Source organism: Parasteatoda tepidariorum, chromosome 11 (genome assembly GCF_982258835.1).
Source record: "Parasteatoda tepidariorum strain Cologne lab strain chromosome 11, Ptep-v5.0, whole genome shotgun sequence".
NCBI classification, from domain to species: Eukaryota; Metazoa; Arthropoda; class Arachnida; order Araneae; family Theridiidae; genus Parasteatoda; species Parasteatoda tepidariorum.
The window spans coordinates 88615079-88633293 of record NC_141765.1 but is presented as its reverse complement, the minus strand read 5'-3'; the positions used below and the strand labels follow the sequence as shown (position 1 = coordinate 88633293).

The 18215-nt window shown below is 27.5% G+C and overlaps 1 protein-coding gene across 1 annotated transcript in view; it reads right to left on the bottom strand.

The window, feature by feature from the left end:
• Positions 1 to 15958, bottom strand: part of LOC107451627 (T-cell leukemia homeobox protein 3) — a 92557-nt gene extending 76599 nt beyond the window's left edge. The window contains exon 1 of the mRNA XM_016067783.4: positions 15447 to 15958. Within this exon, the coding sequence (XP_015923269.1) occupies positions 15447 to 15771 (325 nt within the window). The 5' untranslated portion in view covers positions 15772 to 15958. The remainder of the gene's footprint in view (positions 1 to 15446) is intronic.
• Positions 15959 to 18215: the final 2257 nt, after the last annotated feature.

Sequence of the window (18215 nt, the reverse complement as noted above, 5' to 3'; positions counted from 1 at the left end):
AACGAAAGTAAAAGTACTGCCATATATGGTTGTAAGTAAAGAAAAGACCATTGCAATATAGGATTCGAACAATCATCCGCGACTGCATATAGATTTTCAAATTATACAAATTTGCTTTTAAAACAATATAGAAGCTTTTAACATGTCATTTAATACAATTCATTCAGTTGAATTTAATTTGGGCTATCCATTACAATATATATCATAGAATTATTAAAAAAAGGTTTTTTAGTCTCACTGGAGTTCACAATGGCAGTTTAGTGTCTCTGAGTCATCGCAGCTCATTTTATTCAATAAAGGTCGTATTCAGTTGTCTTCAAATTTTTACGCAAATTTAAGTGATTCAATAACAAAATATACAATTTGAGCAAAATCAGTTTAATATTTCCTGAGTTTTGAAATTTAAAAAAAGTCATATTTCAAAATTCCATTTCTTAAAATCTATTCTTCCAGTTTTGTTTAAATTTCTTCACTTCAATTTACATAGCTTAAAATGGCGCAAAAGTTTTTAGGCCTAAAAATTCAATATTTTTTCGACCTATATTAATATTAAATAAAATAATAAATATAATAATAAATATAATAATAAACATAATAATAAATAAAATAATAAACATAATAATAAATGGAATAATAAATATTATAATAAATATTATAATAAATATTATAATAAATATAATAATAAATATTATAATAAATATAATAATAAATGAAATAATAAATATTATAATAAATATTATAATAAATATTATAATAAATATAATAATAAATATAATAAATATAATAAATATAATAAATATAATAAATATAATAAATATAATAAATATAATAATAAATATAATAATGAATGGAATAAAAAACTATTAGAAATTGTTTATGTTTGGATAAAAGAATTTTATAATTAGGTTTTTTTGACTTATATCAAAAGATTCTCGAGATATACTAGTAACATTTCTTTTTCAGAACTATATATTTCAGCTCATGTTTTAATACTCAAAAATTCCGTCGTAAAAAGAGTCTTTGCGGCTGGTCTTGTAGAGTAATTAATAGTTAGCATATCACCCCAATTATGATCGACACTTAGTAGGTGAAAACTTTGCTGCAAAATATATTGTTGAAAACGCTCATTATTCTTTTTAAACAGATAGACCAAAATTATGAATAGAATCTTTTAAAATACCAATGATTGCCTTATTGCTTAACCATTAATGTGAAAATTAATTTTATTAAATTTAATTACAATGAAACATTGAAAGAAAAGAAAACGATGTTACACCAATGCAATATTCGACGAACTAATCTCATTGGAACAATGCAACTAAAGTCCTTTTTACGATTTTATTAAGTTAGGATCATATTGGTTTTTAACATTACCGAGAGATTAAGAAAAATATGGCTTAATTGACAGGAGCGGACGGAAATTAAATACTATAAAATTATTTAATATAATTCTTAGAATCAGATAAAATTATATTTATTACATATTTAAATGTATCCATAACCTTGTGCAGAATAGAATAGATTTGTTTAAGTAATAATGTATTCGCGACAAATCTTTTCGTGCTTGATTAACATAAACAGACTCCAATATTGGAGTTTTCGGAGGTATCCGTGAAAGGTTGACGGGTCTTTATTTAACTACACTTTTAAAAGTGCATATGAAAATTCGTTAACTTGAAGTGTTCGTTGACACGATAATTTGGGTTGTTCAACGCATACATTACACGACAGTTTGTTCAAAATAAAATAACATACAATATTATTAAAAAAGGTTTTGCATGGACCAAATAATCAACCTATTACAGATTAAGAGCAATTCACTTTTAAAACTAAAAGATGTTCTCTAGAGTTATTACTACGATTCTGAAAGTACCCTAAATTGATTTGATTACCATAAAATCTTAATTAATGCCTTTTTTATCTTCATATTGGAAAACATTTTTTTTTAAAATTCAAATTGATGGAATATCACAAGGATATAACTTCTTCGTCACTTCTTTTTATACTATTATGAAGAAAAAAAAATTCTTTACACTAAATTTCAACTTTTTTTAACATTTATTGATGATTTAATTACCTTTAATTTTCAATATGTTTATAATTTTGTTAACTAATATTTATCCCGAGGAATCGGCGCCTGGTAATCATGACGATGATATTTTAATTTATATGGATTTAAGTATTAAAAAGGAATATTTCTGCATCTTTACGATAAAAGAATTATTTTAAGTTAATTATAAATAAATTAATTGTATAGAATTCAAATGTTTCTAAAAATATTAATTTAAATGTTATTTTTACAAATCGGTTTCATTTTTTAGTGGGTTTTTTTTTTTGGTGCTATTGAAATATAAAGCTTTGGCTATATTAATACAATTTTAGAAAGCACTACTTTTGTGGATATTTTCGTATGATGAAATTGTATCTTTTCATTGTTAATTTTTGTAATTTTCACCTAAGTAATTAACTAGAAGTAATTAAGATATTAGCAAAGCAAATAAAACTAAACAAAGCTAAAATATTATCTGATATAAAAGGAATATATGGGAAAACAAAAGTGGGCACAATATAAATAAAGCAACTATTCACTTGCCCAGCATATTAGCTGACCGACATCCACACATGAAAGCCTCAGGGGATAGAGCGTTCACATTCCAATGAGGTTCGAATCCCAGCGATGGCAGGTTGATACGAAATCCGCACCTGGCTCGCACCGACCACAGTGTTGACGTAAAATTTCCTCAGTGGTAAGACGGATCATGGGTTAGAGTCCCCTTGCCGTCAGGCTATCAGTGGGAGGTTTTCGTGGTTTCCTCTCATGTCACGCAAATGTGGGTTAGTTCCATTAAAAAGTCCTACACGAAGGCAAATTTCTCCCAATACTTGATCAAAAAGTTACCTTGGCTTCTGGATTGGGCTCAAAACTACAAGGCTACGGAGTTAAACATTGGTTGTCGTAAACTCAAAATTGGGTTAGCTGTTTAAAGACGGTTATAAGAAAAAACGGTGTATGATCGTGCATGCCGTGCCAAGAGCATGCCGTGTGTGTTCAATAGGATTAAGGTCAGGGAACATCATGGGCTATTCCACTCGATGAATATTTTTAATTAGAGGTATTCTCCCCCCTACTGAATCCTGTATTTGCGGGGGTAATCGTTCTCCATAAACATGAACTTTGGTCCATATGCTCCGCGAAAATCATAGGATGCGACGACATTGTCCTCGTACCGCTAACATGTCAGAGTATCTCTATCGAACACATGAAGATCGGTATGCTCGTCTGCCATGTCTGTTCAGACCTAGACTCTGGATTCTCTCCGGATGAGTACAGGTCTCAAGTAACTGTCCAGACTGAATCACTGCCCCCAATCATTCTCTGTCCAAGACAGGTGTTCTCAGAACCATAAGAGACAGTCCTCTTTGTGATTCACAATCAAAGTTACTGCGGGGCACCTGGAACATAGGCTGACTGCTTTAATTGTCTGTGCAATTGTTATCCTTGAAGTGGATATTCCTGTTGCATTATACGGGTTGCGAAACAGTTGTGTCGCGGATTCATCCCTTTTGGCTATTTGTATCAAATAACGAGCTTGATCAGGCGTTGTTGCCCTTTTACGGGCTTGACCAGGTTGACTGTTTCTGTCTCTGTAAACTGTTTCCATAGAGCACAATTGACGAAACCCCAAGGTCCCTGCAACAAGTGGCCTGTGATTGGACCGAAGATAATCCTCCAACTATCCGCCTATCGCCTAGACCACTGGTCCCCAACTCCGCGTACTTGTACCATTTTGTAGAAACAAATGGCCACTCGAGAAACATTTCCATTATATTTACAATGGTGTATTACCCTCGGTTTTGCGCAGAAACAACCCTCGTGTATTACCCTCAGGGAGAACAGAAACAAGCCTCTCCAATGCATGTAACTATATTTTAATTTGAAAGCATGCTTAGATAACAAATAAATTAAAATTATAAAAATCAAAACATTCTAAAATAGTAGCAATCTACCCCACCAGGGGACCACGTTAAAATTAGAAAACATTGACTAGTCCGTGGCGATCAAAAGGCTTGGGAGCACTGATCTAGACGACTGGCCTTACTATCGATGTGGGTAAACAAATAAATTCAAAAACAAGGATTAGGCTAGGCTTCAATGATTCAAAACGCCTTTATTCTACAAGCTTCGGTGAGTAAATGAGATGCACAAACACGATCATAGCGCCACTGTCTTGCAACAAAGGTGTCCGCGAAAAGCTTAGCTATCATTTGATACCTGATTTGCATATATTTTATTATTTTTATGAGGAATAGAAATATATATATATATACATATATTATTAAAATTTTTTTAAAAATATTATAACCATTTTGAACTCTGAAAGATACCAATTTTTGCACCCCTTTAAACATAACAATTTTAAACTTATTAAATTATGAAGCGAAAATGGATAAATAAATGCTAAAAATAGGACTTTTTGAGTTTTGTTTAATGTCGAATAAATTTAGGATGGACATCATGAAATAATGACCTAAGCTTATGAAAATATGATGATTAATTAAAAAGCTATTTAGGAAAAATCGTTTTTTTTTCTTTTCTTTTTTTTCGTAACTGTTCAAGTTGCTTTATACAATTGTAGAGTTTAAAAATTACACATTCATACTAAATATAAAATTGAAAATGGTTTATTTTCAAGTTCTCATTCATTAATTTTTCTCAACAATTAGTGGACGAAAAAATTCAAGTTTCGGCAATTAAACTGCTGCCATTTTTTTATTTAAAAATTTTAAAAATTTAAAGTGTTGTCCATTTTCTCTGCTAGTACCTTTGTCAAAAGGTCATTTGGTTTAATTGCTGTTCAGAGAACTAAATTGGATAACCAGAACAGAGGGCGTCATTGACATACCAATCACGCTTTTGCTGCCTTAGAACTTTAATTAATTTAGAAGGATGTGTCGAAAATGCGGATTATTCGAAACTTGACATTCGTTTGAATGATAAGAAATTACGGTAAAACATGTGGAAAGTTGAAATTTAGAAGAAAAAAAAGGGTGCCAGTTCAATATTTCCGAAGAGCCAGGAAAAGTAATTTAATTGAGAAACATTTTCGAAAGTTAATTTAAATGATGATTCCTAATAAGACAAATAAATGGTATAAATTAATCTTAAAATATAGTTATTCTGTCATGTCAGCAAATAATGTAATGTTTCTAATATTTGTCAATTCTCTCTCTAAGGCATTAATTCGGGTAGCAAAATGAATATTTTTTTAAAAAGAAAAGCTATTCTGAATATTTTAAATTTATTTTTCTTCCAAAGTATTCCATTTCCTGAGAGTCACCCTTATGTATATCTTTGTATCGAACATCATATGCTTATTTGATTTAAAAGTGTCTTTCTCTAATTTTGTATTTCATTTTATTTTATTTTATATATATTTAATTTAATACATATCTTATTTTATTTTAGTTATATTTTATTTTTATTTATATTTCATTTTATTTATATTTCATTTTATTCATATTTTAATTATATTTTATTTTATTTTATTTCATATTTAATACTGTAAAGTTAACAAAAACAGTTATTCCTCTGTAACCTATGTTATAAACTTTAAAAAAGCAAATTCAATTTTTTGTTGGAGGTCTCTTTAAGGTTAATAACTAGGAGGAAATTATGCAGGATTTTCTTTTAATATGTATCCTTATCTTAAATAAATGTATTGGAGGATATTAGAAACACCTGCGGTTACGCCTACTGTAGTTTCGTGAATTTGCTTTTTTCTTAAATTCCCAAATGTGTACACTTTTTTGTTTCTAAAGTAAAAGAACATTTTAAAAGCAGCTTTTTCAATGTTAGTTGAAAGATATCACAAATAATAATTATTATTTTTAGAAATGCCACATTTTTTGTTAAAAAAGACGCATTTTTATTATTTTGGCAATCATTTAAATGCCTTTTGTGATTTTTAACAGCCATTTCTTCAGGAAATCACTTGATGAACCTTGAAAGATTTGTCGAAATTGTATCATTTCACAACTGCATCATCTCACATGCGTATTATCTTAGCGCATTTTGATGTTAAAACCGTTTTATGACTTATACTTGCAAGCGGAATTTTATTTAATCGCATCTGATTTTCTCAAATGTGTGTCCCGAATATTTTGTCAAATTGGGAAGAATTGCGTTACGCTTAAAGCTTTAGATCTCGAAGGAAATGAAAATTGTTGGTTTAAAAAAAAAAAATCGTTCAGAGCATTTCAAATAAACGGTTTCTTAAAAATCGGAAAAAAAATATTTAAATAATTTTGAGTACCCAGTTTTTGAATCAAAGTTTTTCTAAAATTTTAAGTTTAAAATTTACTAAAAAATTTTCATTTAAACAAAAAAATAAGCTTAATTAAATAAGCGCAAAATTTCATTTCATTTTACGCTTATTTAATTTCATTATTCCTCAAATTATCAGGATTAAAATATCGTCTAAATCTGTTTAATACCAATCTGAATAAAGAAAATATATATTAATGACATTTTTTTAAGTTAAAAGTTATTGCTTTCTTAAAATTTTAATCAACATTTTCATTTATTAGAAAAGTAATTACTCATGAATGATGATATTAAAATATCTTCAGTCTTTTACGACGGTCCTCTTCTTAATTATTTTAAATATGTCTTAAGCGAAGTTGCCCTTCTATCTATTTCTTTTCGCAATTTCTCGTCCCTTTAACATCACTGCCCTAATTAACGTTTTAGCAAATTAATAACCTTTCACGAGCGCTCTATTAATTTAATTGTTTAGAAGGAGGAAAGATGCGAGAAAATTAGTGCGTAATGCTTGGGTATGAGAAGATTAGAAATTAATTAAGTATAACAATTTGTCTCTGCCATTTGCGTAGAACAAAATTTTTTATCAACGTTCCTGAAATGAGTGACGCTTTCTTCTGTTTCATCGAAAGTAAACATTTTGCCTGGAATTGTATAAATTATTGTGTACAATAGTTACAAAAACATTTATTTCAAAAGTTCTAATTCAGCTAATAATCTGTTATAAGAAATACTTTTAAAATATACAATTATGCAGGTACCTTTGAATTTATTCCTCAAAGCAGTCTCAAATTTCATAATTTAATCTTTTAAATTTAGCCTATAAAAACACAAATAATATGATAAAAGAAAAAATTAAAATAACTTTTATTATTAATGTTGTCAGAATCGAATTTCAAATTTTAATTTTCGAAATAAAATTTAAAAAACATGGTTTTTTTTTAAATAAAAAATTCATTTTTCAGGTACTATTAGACAAATTTCGCATTTTGTCATGTGAAATTACATTCTTCAATGAAGTATAGAATTGTATACCTAACGATTCAAAATTTTTTCGACTACTACTAAAAAGAATGATAAATAGTTAATAAAAGTTTTTTGTTGCAATGGAACTATATTTGGTTAAATGAATTTTATAATTGTGAGCAAATATTTTTCAATTCACTTAAAAAGTTCTCATGAAGAAATACACAAAAGCTAAAATTAACATTAAGGGGTCCAAACTTTGGACAGCTCTCCTGATCATACTATTGGGAGCATATATCACAAATTTTAGCTACCTCCTATATTTTGGGGGTCTGAAATCCAAATCCATCGAAAACGTTACGTTTTTTTCAATGAAAGAACGTTTTCTTTCTGATTTTGTTACTTAAAATATCATCTGTGCTAATTAATTAGAATATTTGAAGTAATTCAATTGAAACTTTAAGATTAAGTCCTAGAACGTGAAGATCCGATTATTAGATCAAAAGTTTTTCAGGTTGGTCCGATTATTTTTCTACGCTCTGTACGAATACATCGTGGGCAAATTCGTCAGGGAATTGTCAAATTTTTATATGAAATTCAATATTTTTTAACCAAAAGAGGGATTTCCAGAAATTATGAATCTAATTTAACTTCGTGTATTCATTCTTTTCAAGAATTTCAGAGCACTATAAAATGATGCAACTAACGAAGGAACAAACTGAAAATATATCGTTTGTGATCATTAGATCTTCAGAGCGCAAACGCGACGTATTTTTGAAAGATATTAAAACAAATAAGTATTTATTTTCACAGAAAATATACTTAAAGTTTAAATATGTCGATAAATTATCTTTCGTAAACAGAAATATTGAAGAGCTGTTTGGATATTCAAATGAAATAATACAATCTTCTTGGAAATTTTAATTCTACAATTTTCTCGGATGACCTCATTTTTCTGAAATGAATATTCCGACATTTTTTTGAGATGCTGGATTGTGACATTTAGGAAATGGAATTGATTGAATTTTAAGAAAATTCAGCATCGGTAAAAAGAGACGTTTTACTGAAGCATTTGAGTATGCAGGTTAATAAACACAGAAAAAAAAATTACGTACTGTATGGTTGAAACATTTCTGGTAAAAAGAAGAAAAAACAAAATTTTTGTAATAAACCTTTAAAATATACGGTATTTAAAAACCATTCTTTTGGTAATTTTTCCGTTCGTATGGTAATAGCTTATCGGGAGTTCTGGTTTTCACAATTATAGTTTTATTACCACACATTTAGTAAAAAATACAAAACTGGAAAGGAAATTCAACCGAATAAATGGTTTCTATACCAATCTCTAAGGTATCATGATAAAATTGCCAAATTCTACGGCATTTATTAAATGTTGTCACATATTATAGAACCACATTTTATTCTTAATTTTTTCCAAAATCATTAAAAACACTGTAAAAACATTGAAACACTGTAAATGTTACCCTATTCTGCCATAAATTTTTTCCCTCAGTGTAAACATTGTATTCAAAAGTCAGAAAGCCGGTATCAAAGGAATGCTTAAATAGTTGTTTTTGAATGGGGTATGGTATATTTGCTTATAATCTTAAATGGACTAATTTTGAAATGTAAAAAAAGGCATTAAGGCAGACTCTTAAAAATGACACGAAATGAATGATTATTTTTTAATGTTTTAGAAAAAATTCATAAAAAAAATTACATTTCATCTATTTATGACTATTTTAAAACAATTTTTTGAATAAAAATGGTGAGAAATCGTCATATTTATTAGAAATATTAACTTCTACGTAAATTCAAGCATAAATTATTTTCAAATGTTAAACAAAATATAATTTTGTATAGAAAGGGTTTTAAAAATATATTAAGAAATAATTTCCAAGAACAGAAACGCAAAACTCTAGCACAAATTATATTACTTGGAAAATGTATTTTAGAATCACTTTGAACCAGTTATTGAAATAAGATAATATTAAGAATAATCTAAGGTAATAATAAGAATAATATAAGATAATAATAAGAATAATATAACATGGTAATAATAATAATAATAAGATAAATAATAAGAGTTTAAAGTATTGAATAGCATTTTTAATTATTTTTAATGGATATATTTTTTCACGCTTGCAGGCGATTAATACAAATTTTTAAAAATCATAACAATATTAGTAACTTTTAAATAATATAAATCCATCGGAGCCTCTTAAATAAAAATAGTATTCAAACATAGTATTTCATTAATTTTTTATTATTATTTATTTTACAGCAATTTGTTTAAAATAGCTTCTAAATGATCGAAAATTAATTCTGACATATTTTAGAGGAATGAAAAATTTGCTTTATATCATTCTAATCAAATTTTTAAACATAATATTCTTAAGAAAGAGTATTATTTTTCTCAATCAAAATTTATATTACTTTCAACTTTATATAAACTCTCTATTGTATCTAAACTTTCTAAAATCCTGATAGAATTTTAAGCCAGTCAAACTTATAATTAGTATAGATCTTATAAAATGATAGAAATTAAGTCGCTAAAAGTATGTTAGTTTGAAAAATTAGAATTATAAATGAGAGTTTTTATGAAAGAGAGATAAGCCTTATATATTTTGAAATATTGATTTCTGACGCGTTGTTCGGCCAAACTGAACAAAATAGATCTAAAAAAAAATCTCTTCGTTTCTGTCAAAAATGTTCTGAACAAATATTTCGTCATATTTAGAAAATTACTATCTTCATTAAAAGGATTTTTTTCAAAATCATGAATTAACTTATCAATTAACATAATTGATTCTGAACAACATTAAGGTTTTAAGCCACACTGTTTTCATAGACATGCGAGAATAAACAGGGTAAAAAAGATGTTTTAGGAATTCCAGAATAAAAAGTTAGAAAGAAGTTTCGTCAAATATTCGTATTTCATAAAAAACAGAGTCGCAAAACATACTGGAAGCAAAGAATTAGGCAGCATAAAAAATTGAAATAAAGTTATAGAAATAAATAAAGAAGGACTATTTGAGTTTCCACGTAAAAATATTTATAATTATATCAGTTTAATTATTAAAGTTATGATGAACATCTTAAATGTAAGAAAATTTACCTCAAAAATGTGATTCATGAAATTTGACGTTTTAATTTAACTAATTGCCTCATATGAATCGCATTTTTGAAGGCTATTTTTACTGACAGAATAAATATTGAAACGAGAAAAAAAATTCTTTACAGATTTCTTTCTTTCACTTTGCTCTTTCCCAGTTTGCGTGAAATTTCGCTTTCCTAACTCCAAATATAAAAAATTGATATTTTAATTTACTTAATCAAAACATTCAGTAGTAAAATAATGTTTAAACACGTTACTTTTTCTTCAATTAATGTTAAACAACGTGTGCTTAATTAGTCTTAGCAGGACAATGGCAGACTTTTATATATAATATATATATATATATATATATATATATATATATATATATATATATATATATATATATATATATATATATATATATATATATATATATATATATATATATATATATATATATAAATTATTTTATTATTTACTCATATATATTATATTCAGTACATAAAATAAGAAAGTGCACCTTTAACAAATTTTGATCTAATGATTAGATTTTTTCACGTATTAAGATTTTTTTAAATAATCAGAGGGATTAAACTTAAATATTCTAAAATGTTCGAGCTAATGATATGTTAAATTAAAAAAACACCTCAAAAAGTAGCCGCAAATAGTATTAAGTTGTCAAAAATTTGGCTCCTTAATATTAATTCCACTTTTTTTCATGCTTAATAGCATCAAAAAAGTAATTTTAAATTTTCGAGAAGTATTTGACCGATTCCGTTAACATTCTGGATTATGTCATTCAAAAAGATGAATAACATTTTTCAATATTCTCTGTTATATTATTAGAGAAAGATATAATGAATCTGAACTTCCTTTAACAGTCGTTCTTTACCGTCATTCATTTAACAAGGTTTATTTTAAAATACTTTCTTTATTTCGAGTTCATACTTCTAATTGAAATTTTTTTTTTATTTTAAAAAAACTCCATGGTTATAATTATTCTTCTCGTTACTAGTTACAAAAATAGTAAGCATGTATTTCTAGCGCATTATATTTAAATGGATTTGCTGTATTTTAATTAATTATTTAAGAAATAAGTATCTTTTGTCGTGCCAAAAATCGCTTCTCTTTTATTAATGATTTAAAAATTTTTTTTTAATTTTTCGCTTTTTATTTAACAAAGTAAAATTATCCTTATTTTTCCTTTTGATTTGATGTTATTTAAAATGAATCTTGTAAAATTTTGACTTAAACATATTGATGACAAAAATGATTTTTTTTGCAAAGTTATATAATTGTAAAACTAAACTAAACTCGGTGGCGCGACAGCCCATAGAAGGCCAAGGCCTACTGCGCCCATGTCAGTTTTCTTGACCTCGGGCTCTGGGGTGCAAGAGCAGATGTTCCGATTAGGTGGTCAGCCGAACGCGAAACCCCCAGAGTTTAGTTCCCAAGCATGCTTGGTACTTATATATCTCCCCACAGCAGGGATGAAAGACTGAGTCAACCTTGCCCGGCCCGAGGATCGATCCTAGGACCTGTGACACGGGAGCGCGAAGCACTACCACTCAACCACCGGGCATCGTTATATAATTGTATCTATCGGAAATAATGATCATTATTTTTTTAAAAAAAAGTTATAGCTGGTTCTTATTTAATAATACTATTGGAATCTCTTATTATATACTTTGTGAGTATTGTTATTTGAAAATATATGATTTCACTAATTTATTTCATTATTCACCACAATACGGTGAATAGCCATTATATTGTAAATAAGTAGTCATGTCATATTATATCACCATTCCTTTATTTCAAGAAGTTAAGCAAAATATATGTATTCAACATAATTTATATACAATGAAACTTATATGAATTTATACAGTTGTTCTTTTTGAAAAGGGGATCACTTAGTTTAAATGTTATCGTTTTGACACTGAGGAAAATCCTTGCGTGTATAAATTGCGTGATGGACACTCGGAGAAAAGAAATTCTGGTAAAATTACCGTACTGCTTATTAGTGACGTTTCTGGTTGTAAAAAATGTAAATAAAAATCATGTGATTGCAGTTTACCGGAAATTCTGGTATTTAAAATTATAGTTCTTATTAACAATCATTTAGTAAAAAAATTACAAAATTAATAAGTAATTCTAACCAACTAAATGGTTTTTATGCCATGCTCAATTTTACCAAAATCATTACCAGAGCGCTTCGGTAAATATCACAAAGCTTTTTCGGTGTTCCCATAAGGCTAGAAACATGGTAAATTTTACTATATTATATTATTATTTTAAGTTAGTTTTACTATACTATTCATTTTATTTTATTATAGTTTGAACCATAAATTTTTTTTCTCAGTGCAGAATATATTGGATAGTATTTCATGTCATTCTCTCACTTTAAATTTAAAAATATTCTTTCTGCCTTTACTAACTGTTTATGTAATTATCTCTTATATTTTGATCTCTTATGTTTCTATTAGCGAGAGTAATTGGTATTAATCTAGTTGGTCGACATTTCAAATTACAATGATAAATAAGAAATGTGTAAAGTTTGATCCAAGTAAACTGTCGGGCAGTCTTATGGCAAATAAATATCTTATTCTTTAAGTATAGTAAATTTTGTTTCAGGACAAAAATACAGAGAAATACTCTATGAAAGTATTAAATATAGTATTCTATGAAAGTATCTTACAATGTGCAAAAAAATGCTAAAATATAAAAATTATCCGTTTTATTTATTAATCGAAAACGATTAAAAAAATTTTGATGAATCGAATTTTTTTTTTAATTTCTTTTTATTGCATTTATGACTTAACTTTCTTCTAAACTTCAGATTACGCATTTTCTGCAAGTTTGGATTTTAGGAGGTTAGATTAATTTTTGAAATGTAAACAGGTACGGTGACTCTTATTTAAATTTTTTGATCATTCAAAGCACTATATTCATCAAAAGAAAGATCGATTACGTATGAAGATAAATACATGAGGGTCTCAGGAGATTATATTAATATTTGAAATTTAAACAAATTCTTTGACTCTACTTTAATAACAATGGAGGCGATCCTTAGATGGCGATGTATCGATGTGTAAAGCAGCTAGCTAAAAACAAAGTCAGCCCCGCTTTATTACTATTAAATTTTATATAATTTGACTACAGTTTAATCACCAAACAGACGGTGAGAATTTGAAATAACCCTTAAGTGAAACATTTTTGTGGCGGTTAAAGAAATAAAGCAGCTTAAATAGTCAAAAATGGATATTCGATTTAATTGCGACAGTGAATTAAAGTGTTATACATTTGTATTGAATGAAAAGTTAGCCGCTTATTTGATTGTTAAGAAGAGAATAAAATATTATCTTTTTATAAAAAGTAATAAAAATTAAATAATTGGTTCGATTTAATTTAATTAAAATGGGATTAAAAATTAATTTTATGAAGAAATGTCATGACATAAACATCTTTTCCAAATATTCCTTGGAATGAAAGTTTTGATTGTCTATTAAGGTTGTTTCAATGATCGGCACTTTATTTCGACATGCCCAGATGAAAATATCTCTTGGCCATTTTATAATGGAAAGTTGGCGATTTAATTGAAGTAGATAGTGAAAACAGGATAAAAACCATAATAAAAATTTTATTTCGTTGCAGACCTCGAGTTTAAAAAGAATATTTTCCAAGTGACATATCAAGTCATGACACAACCTGTCTAACCAAATTAAAAGTAATACAGGAGAGATCGAAAAAAGGAAAAAAGAAATGTTTAAATAATTTGGATTTCGTTAAAGTACATTGTCGGAATAATAAATACACTTGCATTGAAATAAACATTTATTGAGAATATTCATTCTTTATAAAATCGAAGTAAATGATTTAAAGAGGAATGATTAAATTTATGAAATAAAGAAAAGCTAGGTAATGCCTTTCAAGAGGTTATATTTATATGTGAAATTTAAACGGTAAGTACGGTCTTTTAATTATTTGACTAATTAAAGCACTTTATTCATCAAAAGAATGATCAACGAGATGACCTTATAAGGATCGGAAGATTATAAATATAATAATCTCAGAAGATTATATTAATATTTGAAATTTAAACCGTTCGTTAACTCTTCTTTTAATTATTTGACCAAAGTTTTATATTCATAAGAAGAATAATCAACAACATGACTGTAAATGAGGACAACTTGATCCCAAACTTAAAGCGAAATAAAATTTAATTAAGCGAAATTTTATAGTGAAAGTAGTTTTCCCCTGGATTTTAAAGTTTTACAATTAAATTGTGATGACAATTTGTGATATTTTTCATTTTTATACAAAATGTACTTACTTTTTAATATTTTTTATACTCAAAATTGTAATTTTGATTCGCTATTTTTACTAATCAGTAAGTACTTTTTGCACGTTGCTTTTTAAAAACTGTACTCTTTGCCTTAAAATTATTACTTCAAGTGCTATGTACTTTTATTCATTAATTTTTAAAGATTTGCATTCCCATGTAGATAAATAACAATTATTTCGAATGGCAGTTTTTCAAAAAGTACAGTTAAAATAAACTTTAAAGGTTGTTTAGAAAATCATTCGTCTACATAACGTTTCTCAAAATTACTCATTTTTTTAGCCTCTTTTATCTATATATCTTTCTGAGACTGTAGTTTTAAATTATGGCAGAGTAAACTATTTTTACTTGCAAATTAGTAGCTAAAAAGAAAGTTAACTCCTATTTATTTTTTAAAAAAAAACTCGAATTAACCGAAATGATTAATATTTTAATTATTACATAATAAATGATAACTGAATTGCGTAATTCTTCACATTTTGGTCAAGAAACAAAATCCATTAAACTCAAACAATAAAATGCCATAAAATGAACCATTCTTTTTTATTGTCATTAAATACTCTAACTATATTTTTAGATAGAGGAATACCAAATATTTTAAAATACTTTGAGGTTTAAACGTTTTCTCATCCATTAAGCAATATTATTTTATTTTCCTTTATTTAAAAGTCTTTCAGCTGACTATCTCAAATAAAATAATTGTTTTAAAAGATATTTACCATGAAGTCTGTCTTTTACTAATGGACCCATCCATGGAAATGGTGTAGCATAGGGCCTATGTGCTGGAACTCTTATGACTGTTCCGGTGTCAAAGGCTGGCATTTCGGCTAACAAAGTCGGACAGCAGGCCATTTCATCTGATATCCTTTTTTTTTCATCACCTAATAGTCTTGAAATACTGAAAGATAATCTTGGTTTCGCAACTAGCGGCGACGAATTGTTATTACTGTACAGATGATTGTTGTTAAGCGTAGGGGATGATGACACCCGACCACTGTTAGCCGATCCTGCTCTGCTGCTGACCGCACTATCGGCATCATCCATCTTGTTATAACTTTAAATAACTTGAATGAACAGATTATGGGAACACAAGAAGTGTTCCCATTTGCGTTCAATATTGATTAAAATGATCAAAAGTGAGAATATTAAGTGACAACTACAAGATTTTTCTCAGACTAGTTTTTATCATTCTCACCGCTTTGTTGTCTGTTCAGAGACCGGCTCCAAAAGTTACCTGGCGAACGAGTTTTTGTTGATAATGAGCCTTTTCTTCACTTCCCCCGCGTGGGTCGGACGAACATCCTAATTGGCCAATCAGATGTTCGTCCGTCGATCGGAGCGCCCCCCCTCCCGTCCCGCTACATGCAATTACAGTTTGCTTTGCCCCGCCTTTACTTGTACTATCTGAAAGCTTTCGTCAATTGATTATGACAATAGGTTTCGCTATTACAGATTCTCTTCTTTTTTTATATTCCTGTGGCTAATTTACCTCTTTTTTATTAAGTGTTAATACGGTTTTTTACGTATATATGAAATCGCTTTTGCTATGAAGTTAATTTGGTAATGCACTTTATAAAATTAATTATATATTACAATCTTAGACATTTTAAGACATTTGGGTAGAAATAAAATTTCAAACGAGTTTTATAAAATTAAATAAAAATATAATATAATATAAAAATGTTGAAATACAATGTTACTGTAGTTTTTTTTTTTTTTTTTTTTTTTTTTTTTTTCAATTTTCAATAAGTCATTGATTTCATGAGTAAAAAATGAAAAAGTAAACAAAAAAAATTAAAACAGAAAATATTATTTAGTCATCAATAAATTTCGATTTTATAAAATTAGATATATTGAAAAATTGATTGTAATTCTTGATTTTTCGCACACTGACTATTCTGGAGAAGTCAAGCTGAATCGATTCAAAAGCAGTTTTTAAGTATCAAAAGTTCAATTTTGTACTTGATATTCCTTAATAGAGGCATTGTTTTTTATATACTTTTGTGTGTGATAAATTCAAAAAAATAACTAGGAAATAGAATTAATAGAATCAAGAACTATAATTTCCATACAATAATATTTTTAAAACTGTTATCTGCTTAGTTTTGAATTATTTAGACATGGAAAAGTTGATACGAAACAATACCTCGTGTGTCGAGATGGTAATTGCAGTGGCTTGGAAATGTCAAATGAAATATCTAATCTTTTAGTCCTCTCTATTTGGTTTTTATTCAATTCAAAGTAAGAAAATGTATTTTTATAGGTAGGAATTTTTCTTTAGTACAAGAGCCATTTTAAGCTACATGAAATGACCAAAAAAAAAAAATCATTTTATTTATCTCAAATTCTATTGATGAATACAATACAAAAATAAAAATAAATGGTAAGAATTTGTTTATCTATCACAGAAACATTTAATAATTTCACCGATAAGTGTTTTACTTTTATTATAATTGCAAATAATGTTTCATGTTGGTGTATCTTTTTGTTTGAAAGTTGTAATACTTTAATGAAGGCTATCCTGAAATATATCAGATGACTCTTAGTCTAAAAATTTTTTATTTAATATAAATACAAACACATGAAAAATAATCAGAACTAACTAATATAAAACTTTTCAAAATCAACCGAAAATTTTGAAATGAGTGCTACTGATTTGAGATATGTTTTGTCCGCAACTCAAATATAGACTGGAGAATGATTAGAATATTTCATTGAAGTGCAATTTTAATACCATAGTGTAATTTTATTTTACGAATATAAGATGACCTAAAAACACATTTCATAGCATTATAATTCAATAAAATAAGTCTTTCCATGTAAAAAATAAATAAATAAATAAATAAAAATAAAAATGGAAAAATATTGAATTCTTAGTACTACTTTTATTAGTAATATTTTAATCAAGTACATCAAATTAAGATTCAAACTGGTATACACTATAGAAATTACAGTGCAGAAAACAATGAGGCACCTCTTTTGACTACGATTTGTTGGGTTTATGTAGCGTTCTAGCTTCCATACTAATTTACGACCTCTTATTTATGACTCTTACAAAATACTTATTAAGGGAAAAACTTAAAATAAACTTATTTAAATTGGGAAAAAAATGTGTTTTTCAGCGTAACGATAAGTACTTTCGTAACCCTTAGAAATCGGCCTTATTTTAAGTAAATTTTTGTGGTGCATTGCAAAAAATTTTGTTGTTGCCTTTTGGGATTGAGTTAAGCAGAGCATGTAATCGCATTTTTTCATTTACTTTTTCATTCTTACAGTTTAGCTTGTTCACGTTTTGATTGTTTGTTTACTGACAACACATATTTTCATGCGCATCATTTAATGAGCTTAAAAATGTTTACACAAAAATTATTTATAGTGTGAAGCGGCTTGAAAATCAATTGATTTCTGCCGATGGAATCCAGCTTTTAAAACAATAAAACTTTTCATCTATGTTTAGATGCAAGAAAATGATGAAAAAGAATATTATA